The 21538-nt window shown below is 53.8% G+C and overlaps 1 protein-coding gene and 1 long non-coding RNA gene across 2 annotated transcripts; both read left to right on the forward strand.

Moving 5' to 3' along the window:
• Positions 1-5434: 5434 nt before the first annotated feature.
• Positions 5435-11092, forward strand: LOC123637121. The gene is made up of 3 exons (XR_006734748.1): positions 5435-5478; positions 7429-7493; positions 11049-11092. It is a non-coding gene; the product is annotated as an uncharacterized LOC123637121 (long non-coding RNA).
• A 1308-nt stretch (positions 11093-12400) lies between these two features.
• On the forward strand, positions 12401-20811 carry SH2D6 (SH2 domain containing 6). The gene is given in 18 exon segments (XM_045550629.1): positions 12401-12460; positions 13360-13416; positions 13548-13573; positions 13949-13983; positions 14369-14439; positions 14549-14663; positions 15266-15324; positions 15928-15985; positions 16906-16928; positions 17414-17477; positions 17865-17943; positions 18241-18271; positions 18404-18428; positions 18834-18892; positions 19197-19280; positions 19435-19593; positions 20249-20284; positions 20286-20811. Coding segments are annotated over 18 exon segments (1122 nt in total). The 3' UTR covers positions 20367-20811.
• Positions 20812-21538: the final 727 nt, after the last annotated feature.

Raw genomic sequence — 21538 nt, forward strand, 5'->3', positions numbered from 1 at the left:
AGGCCAATCTCAGTTGACAGCCCCATGGGAAAACTTCAGCCACACCCTGCTAACAAAGGTGGATTTGTATCCATAGGCAGCCTGTCCACCCTGGGCCTGTTTCCAGACAGCTGGGCCCCACCAAAGCCCTGCTAGGCATAGTCCTCCCAGAGCATTCACATTTTTTATATTTGTAAGATCAAATTTACAGTAAAATGCACAAATTCCATGAGTTTGACAGATGCAACACCCATATAACCCACACCCCTACCGAGATATAAAACACTTTCTACCACCCCAAAAAGTTCCCTTCCCACCATGTTTTATGGTTTGCCACAGGTGTGCTTCCCCCATCACACTGTTAGCACCTCTAGCCCGGGATCATGTCAAATCATCCATGCAACCCAGCACCTGGCATAGCATCCAGCAGATAATAGGCATCCCCCCAAAATTTTACCAAGTGTGTTAACAGATTAGAGAGCAAAATGCCCACATTCTAGTAATGCCCCAGCCTCTGTGACCTTGGGATAATTGCTTAAGCCTTCAGAGCCACAGCTTCCTCACCTGTGCAGCAAGGACAGAAACTCCAGGCCTCCTAACTTGAGGGATTGTGAGGATCCAATGAGATGACCTATAGGAGGCTCTTTGAAAAGAATGAAGGCCTGGACATGTGCAAGGTGCCATTACCTTATTGACAAACACCTACTTCTAGGATGAACGTGTGGCTGAGAGAAACCAGGAGAGAGAGGCATGAGACACTGCTTTCTGGGCCTGGCTGCTTAGGCTCTAGCCAAGTTCTGGGGACACCCAAGATAACCAGCTTTCTGCTTTTGTGTCCATGGACCCAGGGTATCAACTGATTTCCAGGGCTGAGAACTAACGAAAATTGCAGAGAATTCTCCCTAGTAAGTTCCTGATCTGGCTTCTAATTACACCGCCACGTGGTCCTCTCTGGGCCTCAGTTTCCCATCTGTAAAATGAAGGCACTAGACCAGGACAGTCCCTTCTGGCTCCTCTGACTCCAATCCAGAAGCGCAGCTCAGGCTGAGCTGCTGCATTTCTTCACCACGTGAGGCTGGCAGGGATCTGCTGCAATACTTAATTCCAATATCAAAATTCCCCAAACATTCCTTTGAAGGCATTGACTCAGGATGCTTCTATCCATTAAATTTGATCTGCAAATGAATTTTTCTAGATCATTTCACAGGCCCTGAAGAATGGCTAGGGATCTGGATGGCCATATTTTCTGGATAAAGCTTAAGATTCAGAAAGTTTTGTTTGGTTTCTCTTAAATCACTGCTGGTGCTCAGAGGTAACTAGAACGGTGACACCCTGGAGTTCCTTGGTGACCTCTTGGGAAAGTGGGACTGGCCAGTAGAGCAGAGTGGGCGGGCCAAGAGGAGCTCAGGAGGAGCATTGTGGTCTGCCGAGGGCACTGAGTGATTGAGGGAGGAGGGGCTGGCCCCCCAGAGGACACAAGAGGACAGATTTACCCCTTTACAGCCTGGGCCACTTGGGGTCCTTAACACCATAACAGTTAACACTACTGAGTGCTGGCACTATATATATATGCCAGGTGCTGTCCTTTATATGATGTTCTCATTTAATCCTCCCATTTACTCTTTAAAGGAGATCTCTTATTATCCACATTTTATAGATGAGGAAACAGGCAAAGTGAGGTCAAAATAACTGATTCCAGGCCTAGTGTAGTGGCTCACACCTGTAATCCTAGCACTCTGGGAGGCTGAGACGGGAGGATCGCTTGAGCTCAAGAATTCAAGACCAGCCTGAGCAAGAGCGAGACCCTGTCTCTACTAAAAATAGAAAAATTACCCGGGCGTGGTGGCACACATCTGTAGTCCCAGCTACTCGGGAGGCAGAGGCAGGAGGATCGCTTGAGCCCAGGAGTTAGAGGTTGCAATGAATTATGATGACACCACTGTACTCTAGCCAGGGTGACAGAATGAGACTCTGTCTCAAAAAAAAAAAAAAAAAAAAAGGAAAGGAAAAAAAGAAAATAACTTGTTCTAGGACCCACTTAGTAAATGGCAGAGAATGGGTGGGGAGCCAGGTGGTAGGAGTTCATGTCTCCCAGGCTCTTCTCTCCCTCCTCCTCTCCTCAGACCCACCCTGTCCAGAGCCCTGAATGCTAGTGCCAGCTGTGAGTCCTTTCACACCCAAGGAGCTACCTCTGCTCGCACTCTAGATACCTTGCTTTAAAATTTTTTTTAAGTCAAAATAATTACAAATTTACAAAAAGTTACAAAAATAGTACAAAGTACTGATACCTGCTACAACCTAGATGAATTCTGAAAACATTATGCTAAGTTAAAGAAGCCAGTCACAAAGACCATATAGTGTATGATTCCATTTATGTGAAATGTTTGGAATAGGCAAATCTATAGAAATAGAAATAGATTAGTGGTTGCCTAGGGCTGGAGGAGAGGGTGGGGGTTAGAGGGAGACTGCTAATGGGTACAGGTTAACTTTTGAGGTGATGAGAATGTTCCAAAATTAGATTGTCATGATGGTTGCACAAGTCTGAATATACTATTAATGAAACATTGAATTGTACACTTTAAATGGGTGAATTACATAGTATATTACTTATATCTCAATAAAGCTATCAACAAGCAAAAAACAAAAGGGCTTTGTAACTTTTCAGTGGTAAGGTCATTATTGACCCATTGTACCCCACTTAAAAAATAAATCTAGGGAAATTCCATGTACCTATCACCCAGCTTCTCCTAAAGGGAATTTATACATAACTATAGTAAGTGTACATTGTCTTTTAAAGGGAGTCTCCCAGAGCCTTTTCTCCAGTACTTGAGTTCAGATCCTGATTAACACCTCACTCACTGGGGCTTTACAGTTTACAAAATAACCCAACCCTCCACCCCCACACAAACCCCGTTTATTTGATCTTCGAAGCAGACCTGTGGTCCAGGGTCACCCATAGTTAACAGGAAACTTTGTCCCTCGTCGGGCTCCCCTCTGTAGTGTTGTCAAATTTGGCAAATAAAAATGGTATCAGTCAACCCTGAAAGGTAATCAGCTCTAATGTGCACAGCCGGTCCTGGGCGAGCTTGTTCATTATTTTGAGACATCATTGATCGAAGACTTTTAAGAACTGTAAGGGCCCTGGACCTTCGCCTGGCCCAGCCCCGCCCGCCAGGCCCAGGGTGAGTCTCCCAGGCCAAGTCCTTACTCCACAAGGGGCGCCCCTCGTGGTGCCTCAGTTTGCCCATCCAAAGGCTAGTCCTGCAGGCGCGATAGGTACATCGCGGTGTCGTCGGAAAGGGCCACGGGAGCCCGGCCGGATTTTCGAGCCGCGCGCCTGCCCAGCGTCCAATTCCACGGCCCGTCAGGGAAACAACGACTGTGGGGAGCACCTGGGCCCCCACCCCACCCTAGGGCCGAGGCCCTACGAACTACAAATCCCAGCAGGCAGTGGGCCGTGGGGCGGGGTCTCGGAGGCTGCGGCCCGGGCAGCCGCTCATATCTAGGGGGCCCTGGGTCGGGGGCGAGGTCAGGAGCAAGGGAACGCCACAACGGGACTCGGGACACACTTCCGCACGCACGCACGCACACTCACGCGCGCGCCCGGCCCTCCTGGCCCCGCCCCTGCCAACTACAAATCCCAGCAGGCAGCGGGCCGCGGGGCGGGGCCTCGGGTGCCGATCTGCCCTGGAGAATCGAGTCGGGCGCGGCGGGATCCCTTTGGCAGCGTGGGGGCTCCCCTGCTGGGGAGGAGATGGCCTACTCTCCCCGCGAGCCGGGCTCCCCGCCCTGCACACACTACTCTACCCCGGAGTTGCTGGTCTGAGCCCTCCTCAGCCACCCTGAGCCCCTCCCCGCCCTCCCTTCAGGGAAGGGGATGATGGTGGGTGGGGGCTTGTGCCCAACGTCTAGCAGGGACGCGGAGTGGCCTCCCTGACCCTTCCTCCATCGCCTGGAGCGAACTCCCTTTGCTGGAGGGAGGAGCAGCCGGATCCTGAGGCAGGACTAGGCCTTTTAGGGCCCCTGTGTGGCCTTCGGGTCTGCAGAAGCCCAGGGAAGGCCTGGATCCTCCGAGTCCCGGGATGTAGGCCCGTGGTGCCTGCCGCTTAGGCATCAGCTTTACATCGCAGAGCCAAGGTGAAGGCCAGGGGGCTGCCAGGAGATAATAACCAGGACACTCTCATTCAGCATCCTCTCTCTCAAAGCACTCTGCTCACACCTCAGGGTCAAATGTCAGAGCTCTTGTCCTAACTTCACAGGTTGCCCGTGGAGCTTCTGAGGCGCTACAGAAGGGACTTACCCAAACCCTTCAGTGCAAGCCAGGAACTCAGGGGTCCATCCTGCTCGGTGGGATGAGCTGTGCAGAAGCCCTACTTCATCCGCCCTCCAGAGCCAGGGCAGCCTCTCTCCAGAGGCCTCTTCTCAGCTGATTTCTGGCTCCCAAGTGGGGACTCAGGTTACACTAGTATCGGGAGCAATGACACCACAGTGGCCAGCAACACATTGGACTTTGTCTCCAACCCCATTTTCATGTTTTACACTGATCCGGGCATATACTGCTACATCCCTGAGCATCAAAGTAGGGAAATACCTAGTCTCTGAAGGTATAGCCATGACCCTGTAATGTCAGTGAGATTTTCATTCTTAGGTAGTTAGGTCGAGACCAGCTACTTCCTAGAAATATTCCATTTAATCTTGAAACAGAAGCAGCTCCAGAAGGGATATTCAAAGTAGATCACCCAGATTCTCTTGGTAGCAGGGCTGAGGTTCACATGAACTGATCAAGTGGTCTCTAAGCATGCCCATTTCTGCCTGGGAAGTTCTCAAAGGCTTGTTTTTCTGAGGATTTCTGTTAAGACAACCAGCCTTTTGTGAGTAGCCCTTCTGTCCCTAGAGATGAGAGATAGGTACCATAGAAACTTGGAGGTAGATAGCCGTTGCCTCAGTCTCTGGACTCTTTAATAAGAACCCATTCTCTTATTATTAGAAATATTATTATTAGAATGTGAGCTTCTGCATTCCAAGGCTTAGCACCAGACCTCTGCATCAGTAAGAACTTGTGTGACTTGTGATGTGCCAAAACCCATTTAATGCATATCCCTGCTTCCTGTTCATCCAGGCGACATGGTGCAGTTAAAGTCACAGGGAAGCTTTGTTAGGTCATTACAGGGAATATGGCTAAGGGCAAGGTGCAACAAAAGTTGGGTTCTTTCCCCCTAAGGACTTGCCTCTCTTTACCTTCCAGATAAAGCCTATGTCGGTGGTTCTCCAGGCCACGCCCCTCCTCTGTCAGCCTCAGGGTCCTGGGAACAAGCGACAGGCCGCCACACTTCTTGTGACCACCAGGGGTCGCCCTTTCCCGCGGAACTACTGCTTAGGTCGCTATAGTGGCCCGGGCCCGGGGTGAGGGGACTGTGGGCCTTGGCCCTGTGTACGTAATAAGATGGGCTTGGCCCGCATCCATCTCCTCTTTGGTCTCAGCTTTTCCGTTGGTAAAAGGTAGGAAGGGTGATCTCAGGGCCCTCCACGCCCATCAAGGAAGGATGTGGGGATGGAGACACATCCGCGAGCCACAGTGTCCGGTCTCTCCTAAGGGGGAGGGTCGAAGGCTGGCCGGTTTTCCAAACCCTCTGCCCTTCCTAGTCCTGGGAGAAAGGAACATGGAAGCGGCAGGAACGGACGCTTGGTTCCCAGGCTCTGAGAGGAAGAAGGAAGCCTGAGCAGGGCCCTATGACATTTGGGTTGGAGGCGGGAGGGAAGAAGGGGGAGTGCTAGGGGGAGTCGGGGAGGAACTGATGCCCCGCCTCCCGAAGGAAGGTAAGTGGAGGAAAGGACCCAGTGGGATGGGGGAGGCTGATCAGAGGTATCCAGAGAAGACAGTCCTTGGTGATCCATCTGCATTGGGGAAAAGGGGGTTGTTTTCAGCAGATAAACACAGAATGGCCCTTAGGGCATTGTGCCTCAGGTCTGGCCTGGTAGTTGGTGACATATGGGCAGGAAATGAGCAAGACAAGGGCCTTTTGGAGAAAAGAGACCAAGGATGTTTGCAGAGAGGCAGGCTTTGTGCAGGCTGTGAAGAATGAGTAAGATTTGAATAGCAGCTACAACAAATATTGATTGAGAGCCTGCTGTGTGCCAAGCTGTGGGCCAGGCACTTGGGATTTGGCCATGAACCTAACAGACACAGTGGCTGCCCATTTAAAGAGCTTACAGTCCCTAGTGTGGAAGTCCACAGTCTAGCTCTGAAATGAACCTGTAAGTTTAATTATGGTGGGAGTCATGAGAGTGGGCTGGGGGGTTGCCCTGGTCTGGGACTGCCAATGAGGAAGGGCCACCTAAGCTGGGGCCTGCAGGACGAGGGACGAGGGACGGAAGGGCCAGGGTGTTCTAGCAGAGGCACAGCAAGTGCACAACCCCAGATAAGGAGCCGGTTTGAGACTAGAAAGGGCTGGAAGAAGCCATGTCACAGTATAGTGTCTGCAGCCACTCTCCCCCCCACACCAGCCTCACCCAGGCTTCCTGCGTACTGGGTCACCTCCTGGGCTCCCCTGTGGGCAGAATCTGGGCAGTGGGCTAGTGGATCAAGCAGAAAGGCAGCTGGAGCTGTGGTGACATGCAGAATACAGAGCTGAGGTGGAGGGGGCATCTGTGAAGAGGGTATTGCCATTTTCTTTTGGTAAATTTTTTTGAAGTATAATATTCATATAGAAGAGTCTTTTTTCTTTCTTTCTTTTCCCCTTTTTAGTGTGTTTTGCTATGTATTAAGAATGCCCTCTCTGTATCATATTCTCTCTTGATTTTTTGAGACAAGGTCTCACTCTGTCCCCCAGGCTAGAGTCTCTCTCATACTCTCTAAGGACTAAGTAAAGATCTAAATTTCTTTCCACTGAAATTTCCTTTCCAGGGTGCAGAATGGGCCACCTGGGCCCTGGTCACCTTGGAAGCACATAGAGAAGCTGAGTGTGAGGGAGTTCCTGGGGAAAAAAATGGAGGGGCTCAGGGCTGGGGCAGTAGGTAAGGCCTGATCCTACAAGGCAACAAGAAGCATTTGTTCCCATTCAAGCAGCCACGGGGAGTCACTCAAGGGTTTTAGGCAGAGCCATGACATGACCAGAGCTGCTGTCCAAAGGTTCCAGAACAGGGCAGGGCAGTGAGTAGGGCAGAGGCACAGCACCCTGGCGGGGCAGAGGGAAAGGGGTGGTGCTGGCTCGTGCACTTTATCCTGGAGGCCACAGAAAGCCAACCTCCACTCTCAGCCCTGGCCCTAACCCTCGAGAGCCTGACCAGAGCTGGTGAACTGCCCTCCAAAAACCCTCAGAGACACACTACAGGCTTTCTGTCCACTTTCAGGGGAGGTGGAGGGAGGGTCTGTCACAAAATTCTGAAGCTGCCAGGGAGGGACAGGACAGAGACTCCTCTTAGGGAGCTGTCTGTCCCTTTGTCTGTCAGCTCTCCATCACCCATCCCAGCTGTCACCAGAGTAAGCTGAGTCTGCAGACCTGTGAAGGCAGCAGGTAAGGGAGGAAGAGGGGCCTTTGCCAGCTTGTGCTAAACCCACTCCATCATCCATTAGCCCGGGGGGCCCCTTCTCTCCCTAATGCAAACTGCCTTCCTCCTGACTCAAACTCGAACCCAACACACAGACAGAGTTCAACCGGCCTCAGGCCCCTCCACCAGGAACATCTTAGGCCTCTAACTTGAGCACCTGATCTGGCAAAAATATCCTGAGGACTCAATGCTCGTGACCCCTCGCAGGGCCTCCTGCACTTGCAGATGTCCTCTCCCTGTCCCCCCATCCCCTTGTGGCCAGGCCTCTCCCCACACCACCTTCTTGACCCTGATCTTGTGTTTAGGAAGTTCTCCCTTCCCTCTTTCTACACCCCCTATACTCCAGTCACTTGCCCCTGGGAGAAGATCCTCGTGTTATCAGCATCTCTCCCTGGCTGAAGGAAACCTGGCTCTCTCCTGATGACTCTACATCCCTGTGACCGTGCCTTGGCCTGGCCTCCCTCTCCCTGGGCCCTGCCTTCCCCCAGTGCCTGTGTCCCCCTGTGCTTCCTCATATTTAAAATCCACGCCACCGCCCCCTCCTTTTTCTCTTCTGCCCTTCGTTTTTTTTCTTCTATCTATATTGGTTGATTTTTAAATTTTATGTACTTATTTATTTTGAGACAAGGTCTCACTGTATTGCCCAGGCTGGGGTGTAGTGGCATCATCATAGCTCACTGCAACCTCTCAGCCTCTGAGTACCTGGGACTACAGGTGCGCGCCACCATGCCCAGCTAATTTTTCAACTGCACCTGGCCAGTTTCTCTTACTTTCAATTAAGAACTCTAATCTAGAGATGAAACTGCAGCATCTGTGGGGTCAGCAAATGGTTGCCAAGAAGCCCAAACAGTTAGCACAGGTATGGATATGTCCTGGGAAGGTGGGACCAGGTAGAAATAAGTGTCATAGCTTTATACTTCTATATTCTTGGGATTTTTTTTTCTTTTCTTTTCCTTTTTTTTTTTGAGACAGAGTCTTGCTATGTTGCCTGGGCTAGAGTGATTTTTTTTCTTAATAACAAGCTGAATTACTTTTCTTTTTTTTTTTTTGAGACAGAGTCTCACTTTGTTGCCCAGGCTAGAGTGAGTGCCGTGGTGTCAGCCTAGCTCACAGCAACCTCAAACTCCTGGGCTTAAGGGATCCTACTGCCTCAGCCTCCCGAGTAGCTGGGACTACAGGCATGTGCCACCATGCCCGGCTAATTTTTTTTTGCTATATATATTTTTAGTTGGCCAGATAATTTCTTTCTATTTTTAGTAGAGACGGGGTCTCACTCAGGCTGGTCTCGAACTCCTAACCTCGAGCGATCCACCCGCCTCGGCCTCCCAGAAGGCTAGGATTACAGGTGTGAGCCACCGCGCCCGGCCTGAGTTACTTTTCTAATTTAAAAAAATTATAGGCACATGCCTGTAATCTCAGCTACTTAGGAAGTTGAGGCATGAGAATCTCTTGAGGCCAGAAGTTCGAGACCAGTCCAAGCAACATGATGAGACCCTGTATCTAAAAATAAATTAAAAAAAAAAAAAAAAAAAGGAAAGAAACCAACTCTAGCCAGTTCAGGCTGAAAAATAATTTATTAAAAATATTCTGTAGTTCACAGCATCTCCAGGAGGGCCAAAGAATAAGCCAGGAATAATGTCCCAAAAGTGGCCTGGCAGAGCCACCCTGGGCAGTTACCACCATTTGCCACCACCAGTGATCTGGGCCCTGGGTGATGCCACTAAGGTCTCAGCCTCTGGAAACAGGATTTGGCTGTCACCATCCGCCCCAGGGTGAATTCCTTTTGGTGCCTGCTTCAGATTCGAAGTCTGGCGTGGGGCACCTGACTGGCCGAATGCCTGCACCCCAGCCGCAAGGGAGGCTGGGAGGGCCTCGCCTGGCTTCTGTGGTTGAAAGCGAGGATTTGTAAGGTGGAGAACACTCCGAACATAACATGTGCTCAACAGCCACAAAGAATGGCACTTACCCCTCTGTTCTTTGGGAGCCATCAACCCATGTCCCAGCGGCTCTCACTCCACGTGCTGCACTCTCCCACCTCTGACCACAGCCTGCCTGTCCTCCTTCAAGTCCTCAGAAACAACCCCCACCCTCCTTGCAATTCATTCCATTCCACGCACACCAGAGATCCCAGCTAGACCTCACCACCGTCTCTGTCCACTGGCGACAAGGACATCAACCACACAGCCTCACCGCCTCAGGAGGAGCTGATATTTATGTGTCATCATTTCATTCAACCCTCAGAAGCCTCCCCAGTGAGGAGTGCCTTATTATGCCCACTGACGCCGAGGAAACTGAAGCCCGGAGAGACTGGCCATTTTGGGCTTGCCCTCTCCATCCCAGTAGCGCCCTGAGGGCAGGATCTGTGTGTCATGTTCCTTCTCTGCTAGGTGCCCTGTGTTCCCAGTGAGCTAAGAGCTATATATGATTCTGAAAATGTTCTAGGAGAAGTTGCCTCTTTTCAGAATTTTTCCCATAGAGCAGTGTTTCTCAAACTTGACTTAGCATAAGATTGATCCAGAAGACTTGTTAAAAGGATATAGATTCCTAGGCCCCTTCCCTGGAGAATCTAGTTCTTGCAATCTTGGTGAGGGTCTAAGAATCTAAGACTTTTTTTTTTTTTTTTTTTAAGAGATGGAGTCTTGCTGTATTGCCCAGGCTAATCTCAAACTCCTGGGCTCAAGCAATCCTCCTGCCTCAGCCTCCCAAGTAGCTGGGACTACAGGTGCACAACCACCACACCCAGCTGAGAACCTAAGACCTTTAACAAGCTCTCCAGCAATTCTTATAATCATACATATGGGGGAAATACTGCTCCAGACCACTGTTTGTTTTCTGAGGATGGATTTAGACTACCCTGGACCCATAGCTTGTTTTCATTGAAGATCAGTAGCTGAGACCTAAAAAATTTGGAGAATCACTTTGTGCTATGGAAGGACCATAAAATAGACACTCAGGTGCTGCCAGACAATGTGGCATTAAACCTTCAAAATGTTGAGTTTCTAGTAATTCCACTTCTAGGAATTCATCCCCAGGGAATATCTATGGTGTGCACAAAGCAATCCTGTGCCAAAGATGGATATCCAAATCTACCTGTGTGGGTGAAACAAGGCACAGAAGCAGGCCTCTTTCCTTCCTTTTCTCCAGATCTGTCCAGGCCACCACCACCACCGCCTTCCCCCACCTCATGACATAGATTCCATCTCTGCCTGGGCCCTTTCATTCACCAGGTTCTTGGCATTTGCCTATGCAAAGCCCTGAACAGAGGGAGGAGGTGGCTGGGGTGAGGCAGCATAGACTGGGAAACTCGCTCAGTTTGGGGTTGACAGTAGGGTGGTGTCCAAAATCTCCTGCTGACTCTGATTCCATGGGAGGTCCCCTTGGGTGGGGGAAGTTGCTCCTTACCTTGTGGTCCAAATGTGGAAAAAAGGTCAGCTGGGAGTGGAGGACAAGGGGTAGACCCAGTTCCCTGATTCCTGGGAACAACTGGGTCTTTGTTTTCTCTGTTTTTCCCACTGCACCAGATGGGCTCCCTGTTAAGCCACCCCAATGAGACTTCATGGCTTCTTAAGTGCCCTTTTACCTGAAGGTCCCAGGAATCACCTGGTCTTCCTCTCTTAAGGCTGTGGCCAGCTCCAACCCTGGGGGTCTCTCCCCAGTGCCTCTAGCCTGGTGGCTCCCAAAGATGCAAGCACATGGGCTTCGTTTCTCCCTTGTGCCAACAGCCGGGACATCTCCACAATAATAAACACAAGAAAGTTACAGGCTTTAATAGAAGTTCTCATCATTCATGAGCATGGTCTGTGTTTCCTCATTCCTTGGTATAAACAGAGTCAGACACCAGGCCCAAGTCTTTTTTATCCCAAAACTTCTCAGAAAGTCAAGGTTCTAAAACTCATTTGGCTGGATAGAGCTGGAGCCCATTCTACTACATGAAATATCCCAAGAATGGAAAAACAAGCACCACATGTACTCACCATCAGATTGGTTTTAACTGACCAACACTTAAGTGCACATATAGCAATAACATTCATTGGGTGTCAGGCAGATGGGGGCGGAGGGCATGGCTATATACACACCTAATGGGTGTGGTGCGCACTGTCTGGGGGATGGACACGCTTGAAGCTCTGACTCAGGTGGAGCAAGGGCAATATACGTAACCTAAACATTTGTACCCCCGTAATATGCTGAAATAAAAAAAAAATAATAAAATTCACTTGGGTAACAGAGCACCTGGAAGTCACAGGCTCCTAAGGAAGCCTGCAAGTACCGGTGTTTAATTCCCTCACAGGAAAGGAGGGTCCGGACCCAGTTGTAGATGAGGTGCCGGATGCTCAGCATTTAGCGCACGGGCTCTGGGTCAGGCAGACCTCAGGCTGAATCCCCTCTAACACTTCCTAACTGCATGACCTCAGGAAAGGTGTTTGATTTCTCAGAGCCTCAGTGTTATGGACTGAATTGTGTCCCTTTAAAATTCACATGTTGAAGTCCTAACCCCCAGTGTGACTATTTGGAGCTAGAGCCCTTAGGGAGGTGATTAAGGTTAAATGAGGTCATAAATGAGGGGTCTAATCTGATAGCATAGGTGTCTTTATGAGAAGAAGAGTCGCCAGAGTGCTACACAGGCAAGAGGCCATGTGAGGACACAGGAAGAGAGCAGCTATTTACACGCCAGGAAGAGAGGCTTGATCTTGGACTTCTAGCCTCCAGAACTGTGAGAAAATAGATTTCTGTTGTTTAAGCCACCGCGTTTGTGGTGTTCTGTTAAGGCAGCCTGAGCTGACTAATATACACTCAGTTTCCTCATTTGAAAATCGAGGATAAAACCAGGACTTGCATCACGAGGCTATTGTGAGAATCCAGTGAAGAAACACACATGCAAGGCCTGCCTGTTCGGTTTTTCTACGGCATCTTCAGCAACAGTGCCCGGTGGATGGTGGGTGTTCAGTAAATACCCACTGAACTAGTAAACACATACATCAAAAAATGAAGCTGTCGGCCGGGCACCATAGCTCACGTCTGTAATCCTAGAACTCAGGGAGGCTAGGCGGGAGGATCACTGGTCAGGAGTTTGAGACCAGCCTGAGCAAGACCGAGACCCCGTCTCTACTAAAAATAGAAAAAATTAGCCGGGCACGGTGGCACATCCTGTAGTCCCAGCTACTCGGGAGGCTGAGGCAGAAGGATCACTTGAGCCGGAGTTTGAGGTTGCAGTGAGCTATGATGACGCCACGGCACTCTAGCCCGGGCAACAGAGTGAGACTCTGTCTCAAAAAAAAAAAAAAAAAAAAAAGAATCTGTCACACTAAATATGAAAGCCGGTTTCTGAGCTTTCCCCTAACCTTCATTGCCTTTTAAAAATTTTTTTAAAATTAAATTGATGATTAAAATAAATTATATATATGATATAGATTTCATTTAGCATCTTGACTTTTCCCACAAATCATTTCCTTGATTACTGATCGCCACTCACCAACAAATGACAACAGGAGTAAAGGGTTTAAGAAAAGTGTCTGCAAGTCCAGTCACCTGTTTTTAATTATATCTGCCCGTTACTGTAACATTGTCTATGAATTGAGACGGATGACAGTGATCAGAGAGCTGAAGGCAGCTTGTGAGCCCTGGACCAGCTGAGCTCTTCCTCCTGGGGGGCAGAGGGCTGGAGACCATAGCTGGGGGAGGCCGGCCCAGGGGAGGTGGGGGAGATCTGGGGCTGGGCCCTGGGAGTGTCCTGGAAGTGGGTGAAGTTGGTCTGAGGTTGAAGGCCACAGCAGGCCCACCTTCCTTGTGCTTAGGAGATGCAAATGATAGGGACAATAGGGCCCCTGTCCCTAGGTCATTTATCGTAGATCCTGGGCTCCAGAGAAGCATAGGTCCTCTGCCTCTACCATGGTGAGACTTGTCCTGGGGCAGCTCCAGACACACAAACCTGTGCACCCCGAGGAGGGGGCTGTGGCCAAGACTCTGGGCAGGGAGACAGCTGCCCTGACCATCCCTCTACTCCCCTCCCTGGCTCTTTCCAGGACAAGCTCAGCGGGAACAAGGCTCGGTGAGTACTGGGGCTCCTCTTTCTCCTTCTGCCCTCCTGTCTCCACCTCTCCCCAACCCCTCCTTTCCTGGGCACTGCCATCCCAGGATCTCTGCTGGCTCTGCTTGTGCCCTCCCTGCCCACTGAGACCATCCGTGTGCCTCCATCCCCTGTCAGCACTAGGGCTCCCCATCTCCCGGCTTCCCTGGGGCACCAGCTCATGCAGCTGTGCCCCACAGCCACTAACTCTGTCCCCAGCTGCCTCCTCCTGCTGCCCTGGTTCCAGGGCCTCTGTCATTCACACTGTCATGGACCAGATGTGAATGTCTAGCACAGCATCTGGCTGACACAAACTCAAGGGCCCCTTGGGCAGGGTTGACTAGAGTCTGTTTGCAGGTTGGGGCCACCCCTCCCACCCCCCAGATGTGTGGGTAAGTGACACAGTGGGCCAGAGGAGGCCAGCAGACTGGGGTCCCCTGCAAGTTGAGTCTCCTATGAGTGCCTCTGGACACCTGCTGCCCACCATAGTCCCACACTGCTATGTCACTGGGGCCTAGCTCTCCCACCTGTCTTGGTCAGAATCAGGGGTGCAGGGGTGGGAGACTGGCAGCTATCTGGGAGGCCCTCTTGTTTCCAAAACGCCTACGTCATTGGCCCTGCTGCAGAGTTGGAAATGCCCATCATGAATGGGTCCTTTGAGTTGAAGTATCTGCACCCACTGTCAAGTGCAGATGGTTTATTACCCTGGGGAAAGAGTGAGGCACTGTGCTAGAGGGGGGTGGGCTGGGAGGAGGTGAGACCAGGCTGTCTGTCCAGACCCCCCAGCTTGCAGAGAAGATGCCCCCAGCCCATCTCCTTTGCCTGATCCAGAGACCTGGAGACACTGGGTAAGTCCAGCTGCTGAGGCTGGGGGTGGGGGGAGGCAGCCACCCGCCTGTGCTTGGACATATTCCACCCTCCATGCCCCCGTGCCAGCACCCTTTCTTGAAGGCCCAGGAGGAGGAAGAGGAGGATGAGGAGGATAAATATGAGCTGCCCCCCTGTGAGCCTTTGCCCTTCACTCTGGCTTCTGCCCACCTTCCTGGCACAGGGGAAGACTCCTTGTACATGGGTGAGGGCTGAGATGCAGGAGGCAGGGAGTCTGGGTGCTTGGGCAGGACAGGAGGGGCCCCAGAGGACAAGAGAGCACAGGCCCTGCCTCTCCTCCCTCTGCCTGTGCCGGGGCAGTGAGGGAGGCCTCAGCTGGCAGTCACAGGGCCTCTGGGCTGGGCAGAAACAGAGAGAGAGAGACAGAGAGAGAGAGAAAGAGAGAGAGAGAGAGAGGGATGGAGGAAAGAAGGGAGTGCCGGAGGAGGAAGAGTGGGACGGGGAGAGGAGGGGCGGTGTAACCAAGGCAACAGCGGGGCGGCAGGAAGCCCAAGAGTCCGGGGGCCTGGAGTTCCCCCTGCAAGATCCCAGCACTTCCTCGGGCCAAGGGCGGGAGTTCTGGGAGAGCCCGGCTGCCGCAGGCATCCCACCCCCACGGCCCCTCAGCCAGGTGGGGGCAGGGAAGCTGGCCGCCTCCAGTTGCCATAGAGACAGGGCTGTCAGGAAGCCAGTGAGTGTTTGGGAGTGAGGGAGGGAGGAGGAAGTGAGGCTAGATGGGGGCAGGAGGACAATGGGAACTTACATGGGAGGAACCCACCAACTCACAACTCTTGGGGTCTTTTCCAGATCACTGTGGCCCCCCAGACTCATCCAAGCCATCGCCACCCCTGCCTCAGCCCACCGCAGCCCGAGGCCTCCCCACAAGTCCCTCCTTCCCCACCCGCCCCACCCCAGGCTGCCATTTCCCGGTGAGTGACTCTCAGAGGCATTTCATTTGCAAGATCCCCCCACATTTGCATTCAAGAGGCCCCTGAACAATCACACCCTCAGAAGCCCAGCCCTGTTACTGTCAGTGGCTCTGCCAACTTGCCTGGCCGGGTCCTTCCACCCTTCCCACTCCAGCTGCTGGTGACAGAAAGGCTGCCCCTGCCCTGGACGCGGGGGCCTGAGGACCCCTCCCTGCCTAAAGAGTGAAGAAGTCCCTTGCTCAGCTGCAGTCCTTTCCAGCTCCCATGCCTACCTTGATCCCGGGTGTGGACTTTGAAAGCTACCACTTTCATCATATATTTCACTGGAAATAAAATAAACAGAGAGAGATTCACAATAAAGAAAGAGCCACAAAGTAGAGGCAAAGAGGAGTCCTCCCTTTTGTACATTTCCTCCTGTGTTGTCACGAGGGTGTTTTTAAGCTGCATAAATATTCTTGGTCCTGCGCCACCCCACCCCACCATCCTTGCCCTCCAGGTGCCTCAGTTCCCCCATCCCCACTGGCCCCATTGTGCCCACAGCTGAAGGCAGCAGCGAGCCCGCACGTGGCCGAGGAGGGACCTCTCTTTGGGAGGCGAGGTAATGGGGACGTCCTCTCTCCGTGGCTCCACCCTGGGAAAGGGCGTCCTCCCTAACTGGTATAGAGTTGTGCTTGCTTGACACTGGGCCCCTACTCTGCCCTTCATCGCACGCCCCAGCTGGGCATCCTTTTTACTTGCTAGTCCTCTGAGGTGGCAGTCCAGGTGGCATTGCCTCCCATGAAGCAAATGAAGAGACTGAGGCCCACAGACATGAAATGCTGTGCCTGAGCTCACACAGCGGAGTCCCAGACCCGCAGGTCCTGTCCTGCAGCTGGCGTGATTGCTGGGTCAGGCGAGGGACACCCCTAGAATGAAGAGGTTGAAGGGCAGCGCACTCTGCCCGAGGACCCTCGCCATGGAGGCACATCTGTGCGCCATCCCCCATCAAAGGGGGCCCCCTTAGGCCACCGGTCTCCGATACCAGTCACGTCATTATTGGCCACCACTGTCCAGAGACTTGTCCCTATGGTCTGTACCCTGAGGCCTGTAACCCCAGAACCCTTGATGTCAGGACAAGGAGGGACCTCAGCCAATGCGTTTTTGTCCAGAAGAGGCCCGGGAGAGGTAGCCTCCTCCTGCCCAAAGTCTAACAGCTGGCCTGAGGCACATTCATTTCCACTGCGCTCAGTGGTTGGTAAACCTTCATGACCTTGAGGGTGGCTTTGATTTTTGGAACAGCCCTAAGACATTTGGAGCCAAGCCTGGCAAATCAGCTGGGAGGGCGAGACAGGCAACACCACAGGGCTGTGAAGAAAACGATCGTGGATGAGGGTGGCTTTCTTCTGGGCTCCAGAGCTGGCTCTGAGGATCCCCTCCTCAGAGAAGTTCCAAGGACACTCTATCTCCCAGCCTAAGTTTCACTGAATTCCTTTCTGCTCCCTGCTGCCATGACGGGTGGTTTTCTCCTTTTCCTTCCAGAGTGGAGCGCATGGTCCAGAGTGGTGAGCAGCCCCTCGATCTCCACCTCACATTCTAGGGTTCTGGCTAGGAAGTTGGCAGGGGTGGGTGGGGTGGGGGGCCTGGGAAAGCCAGGAAATATCCCGGAAACCAAGGGAAAGGGCCAGGGCAGAGCCCCTCCCCCTGTGCCCCAGGCCCCTGGCGGGGGTAACCAGCTGTCCAGAGGGTGCCGCCCAGGGCTCCAACTCCAATTCACATTCTCTGAGAGCTGGGGCCTGTGGGCACCCCTGAAGGGGACGTGCTCACGGGATGCCCCCTCCCAGGCACCAGAGAAATTGTAATCATTCCAGCTGGCTCCCAGAAAGAGGGCTGCCTTGTGAGGAGGGAGTGAGGTACCCAGAGCTGTTCCCCCAGATCTGTGGCTCCTCCCCCAGGACTCCCTCACTGCTTGGGGCAGAGGCCCCCTGGTCCTAAACTGAACCCCAGGGCTGGTCAAATCCATGGTCCCACACGCCCCTCCCTACTTTAGGTGCCAGGCCCTCCAAAGAAACCTGATGAGGAGGACATCTACCTGGAGTGTGAGCCCAATCCAGGTGAGCACCTCCCTTGGCCCCAGACCCATCCTGCCCCTGAGGCCCTCAGCTGCCTGCAGAAATGACACACTGTCCTGGCCCCATCTTCTGTCCTTGTCTCCTCCCACCCCCACCAACACACGTTTGCCTTCAGACACCCACACTCCTGCCCTAGGTCCAGCTGACCACACTGTGCCTACGTGGGAGGTGACCACCCGAGAGCAAAGGCTGGGTGGGGCTTCCCGGCTGCTGTGGCCAGGACAGCATCTCCCTCTGGTTGGAAGGGCTCCCAGAAAGCCCAGGCTGCCGAGAAGCGGCAGCCCTGCAGCTGTTCTCCGCCCCTCCCTGGCCAGCACGGACTTCCCCGCCTGGTGCCCAGCCAAGCCCAGCCTGCCCTCTCTGTTTCAGTCCTGGCCTTGACCCAGACTCCGAGCTCCCAAGTCCTGATGCCTCCAGTCCTTCTGCCAAGGATGTCATTGGTGCCCAGGTGAGTGGAGTGCCCCACCAGACGTGCACACTCGCGCGCGCACGCATGTGTGTGTGTGTGAGAGAGAGAGAGAGAGAGAGAGAGAGAGAGAGAGAGAGAGAGAGAGAGAGAGAGAGAGGACAGAGCAAGTCCCAACTAAGGCTTCCGGAGCCCTGACCCTGGGATGGGCTCTCCTTGCACTGTCCTAGGGTTGCTGGCAGTGGTGGCAGAGGCAGCTTGGGATCCTGGGTCCACTGGGCTCTTTCTCTAGAAGGAGTTAAAGACCCTGAGCTCTGTCCCCCAATTCGCTCCCTACAGGCCCACCATGGCCTCCCAGGAAGTTCAGAATGTAAGAGGCTGGTGGCCAGGGGGAAAGGGAGGGAGGGAAGGAGGTAGGGCAGGGGGCTCAGGGTGGGACTTCAGACCCGGGCAGCAGGCCTGCAGGGCCCAGCCTTTTCTGACCAGACCTCCTGTGTCCCAGGGAGCAGCAGACGCCACTTCTAAAGGTGAGTGCAAGCACCTTCAGTATGAATGCGGGCAGTCCTGCCTGAGCCTGCCCCAGCCCCAGCCCTGAGGGCCACAGGCTCCCTCCCAGTCCCTCAGGCCCCACTTTGCTGAAGGGGTCCCTGCAGCTCTGATTCCAGCTGAGATCAGGCCTGAGGGACCCTCTCGGGCATTTTCCAGGGTCTGGACCAAATCAGGAGGCTCCCAGTCTGTGCCCCAAGACCACTCCTCATTTGGAGGTCACACTGGGGCACCAGACCTGGAGAGTGGGGGAGCACTGGGCACTCTGGTTTGGGCTTCAGGCCTGTGTACACCCCTTCATCCCCCCTGCAGCTTCCTTCCAAAAGCCTCCTTTGCCAACCCCCATCCGCCTTGCCCAGCTCTGTAACCTGCTTCTTCTATAATAGCAGGAAAGAGACTGTCTCTTCCCTCTGCAGCCCCCTCCGGGAGAACCTCAGCTGCCGAGGTGAGGAGGGGCTGGGCACAAGCTAGGCGGGAGGCCTGAGGGGGGCAGAGCCTGAGTGTCCTCACCAAGAAGCCCTCTTGGGCTGAGGTGTGCACCACCATAAGGGACACGTATGGGACACACATGTGTGGCACCATGCTGTGCACCCGGCATGGATGCCTCTTTGTTTTGCTTTTGGGACTCAGTCAAGGGAAGGCAGACACAAGCACAGATAACTGCACTCAGGGTCCTCGGCTCCCCAAGCCTGATCCAGAGCCCTGGCACGTCTCTGAGTGGCCGTGTGTGTGTGTGTGTGTGTGTATAGGACAGCAGCCTGCTGACTCAACCTTGGTACTCAGGGAACTGTGACCGTCATGCTGTCGAGAGTGCCCTGCTCCGTTTACAAAAGGTAGGCAGTCACAGACCACTGGGCCTTCTCCAAAACCCCTCTGCTCACTGGCTGTGACTGGCTGAGCTACGAGGAGCAGGACGCCAGGACGACGGGGCAGCCCTATGGACGGGCAGTTGGGAGATGAGGTTGACATCTGGGGTCTCCTCCACAGGATGGGGCCTACACTGTGCGCCCCAGTTCAGGGCCTCACGGGTCCCAGGCCTTCACCCTGGCAGTGTTCCTCCGAGACCGGGTCTTCAACATTCCCATTCGGTGGCTCGATGACAGGCACTGCTATGCCCTGGGCTGGGAGGGCAGGAACCGCGAGGAGGTGGGTGCTGGAGGAGGCAGGGACTATCGGGCAAGGAGGCTGCAGCAGAGCAGTACGTTGGGCCCAGCCAAGAGCATTTGCCTGGAGAAGGACCCATATTTTGTGTCTTTCTGGGGTGGTAAAAATGACAGAGGCCAGAGCCCTGAACTCCTTCCCAGACCCCAGGCACTCTAGGAAGAGGCCCACCCTGATCTGGGGGAGGTGCCTCCCGCCATTGCTCAGTCTGCACAGGGTCAAGGTGAGGGCATTTGTACCTATAATGAACCCAGCTGGGAGCAGGGCAGGGTCCAGGCAGTCCAGCCTCCTGTCTACCTACTCCAAGGACTCAACATTTCACTCGCATTTGCTGGGCTATAAACTGAGTCACCCACTACTCAGCTCCCCGGCTGGAGGACCAGGGCCGAGGCGTGGCCCTAAAGTTATTTTAGTCTAGCCTTGAAATAGGAATCTGGCCAACAGTGTGCCCAGGGGTGCAGTAGCGGGAAAGCTGCTTGGAATCAGGCAACGAAATGGCAGTGGAACTTCATGGGGCAAACAGGAAGCAAGATCTAGAAAAGTGTCAATAAGCCCCCTTGCCGGAGCACCACTGCTGCCTCAGGAAGGTGCTCCTAGCATGAGGCTCAAGGGACTCCTGACACTCTGCCTCCCTGTCCAGCTCTTCTCCTCCGTGGCCGCCATGGTCCAGCACTACAATGCAGCACCCCCTGCCCCTTGTGGACAGACACAGTGGCAGCTGGGAACTCACGTGCCTGCTCTTCCCCACCAAGCTGTGAGGCCACAGTGATGTACCCAGTCACCCTTGGCCCCTGAGCTTGCTCCCTGGCCCTCCCCAGGCTCCACCACTCCAGTCCCTCCCCTTCCTTCACCCCAGTCCCTGCAGGCTCCAACGACAGGCACTGGGCAAGGTTGCCCACAGAGAGGAAGGGTCCTGGAGACCCCACCCCGTGCTCACCCAGAGCCTGGCACTGCCCCTCCCTGCTGCCTCCCCAGGCCCGGAGCCCATTCCTAGCCTGTTGTTTACTGCAGCGAGGTCCTCCCTCGCTGCTCTGGATGAAGACATGGTGGTGGCCTAGAGAGGTCGGCCTCCTCAGAGAAGCCAAGCCTCATGGGACAGCACAGAGAATCTTCTCACATTCTCTTGGGGGTTAGCACACTCTGGGAGGGACTGGGCTTCCCTGCACATGGTTTGCTTTCAATAAACATTTGTTGGATCTGGTATTTCTTGAATCTGGTAAGTGAAGCAGAGGTGGCCTGCATGAGGGAGGCTCCGCGGTTCTCAAGTGTCACCGGGCAGACTGGCAGGGAATGACGGACCGCATCACAGGCCAGCCCCGTTGCTATCTACCCCATTGGAGCTTTTGCCCTTAGATGGTCTGTGCCAAGGAGGAGGGAGGTGAGGCCGGGTGGCTGATTTTTGTTTTGTTTTGGGGGGGATGGGCGAGGAAAGGAGGGAAGCTCAGCGCTGACTCTGCCACCCTGTTAAATGGTGAGAACGGAGGCCATTAACTACTCGTCCAACACCTCTATACTGCACAGCGTTCCCGGGGCAGACAGGAGCCTGATTTCCAGCACTTGGCATCGTCTACAGTAGGGTAGACAGGAAACAACTGGATGTGGACGCCCCGATCCGGGATCCAAAGCGAGGGAAGGCTGAACAGCGGCGATCGAGAAGACAGAAGACTGAGAAGACGGACGGCGGACGCGGGCTGGAGCTTGGGGGCGGTGGGAAGTGGCTGGGCCTGCAGAAGGGCGGAGGGAGTTGGGGCCACGGGGACAAGGCCGAGGGGCGGGGGCGTCCCCGGGCCTTGGAGCGGCGCCCGGAACACCCCGTGCCCAAAGCGCCATGTGACCGTGACTCTGCAGAATTCGCGAGCTCAGCGAAACAAAGGGCGGGTCTGGGCCGCCTGGCGCTAGGCTGGCACCGAGGGCCCGGGCCCCCCACTGC

Source organism: Lemur catta, chromosome 4 (assembly GCF_020740605.2).
Source record: "Lemur catta isolate mLemCat1 chromosome 4, mLemCat1.pri, whole genome shotgun sequence".
NCBI classification, from domain to species: domain Eukaryota; kingdom Metazoa; phylum Chordata; class Mammalia; order Primates; family Lemuridae; genus Lemur; species Lemur catta.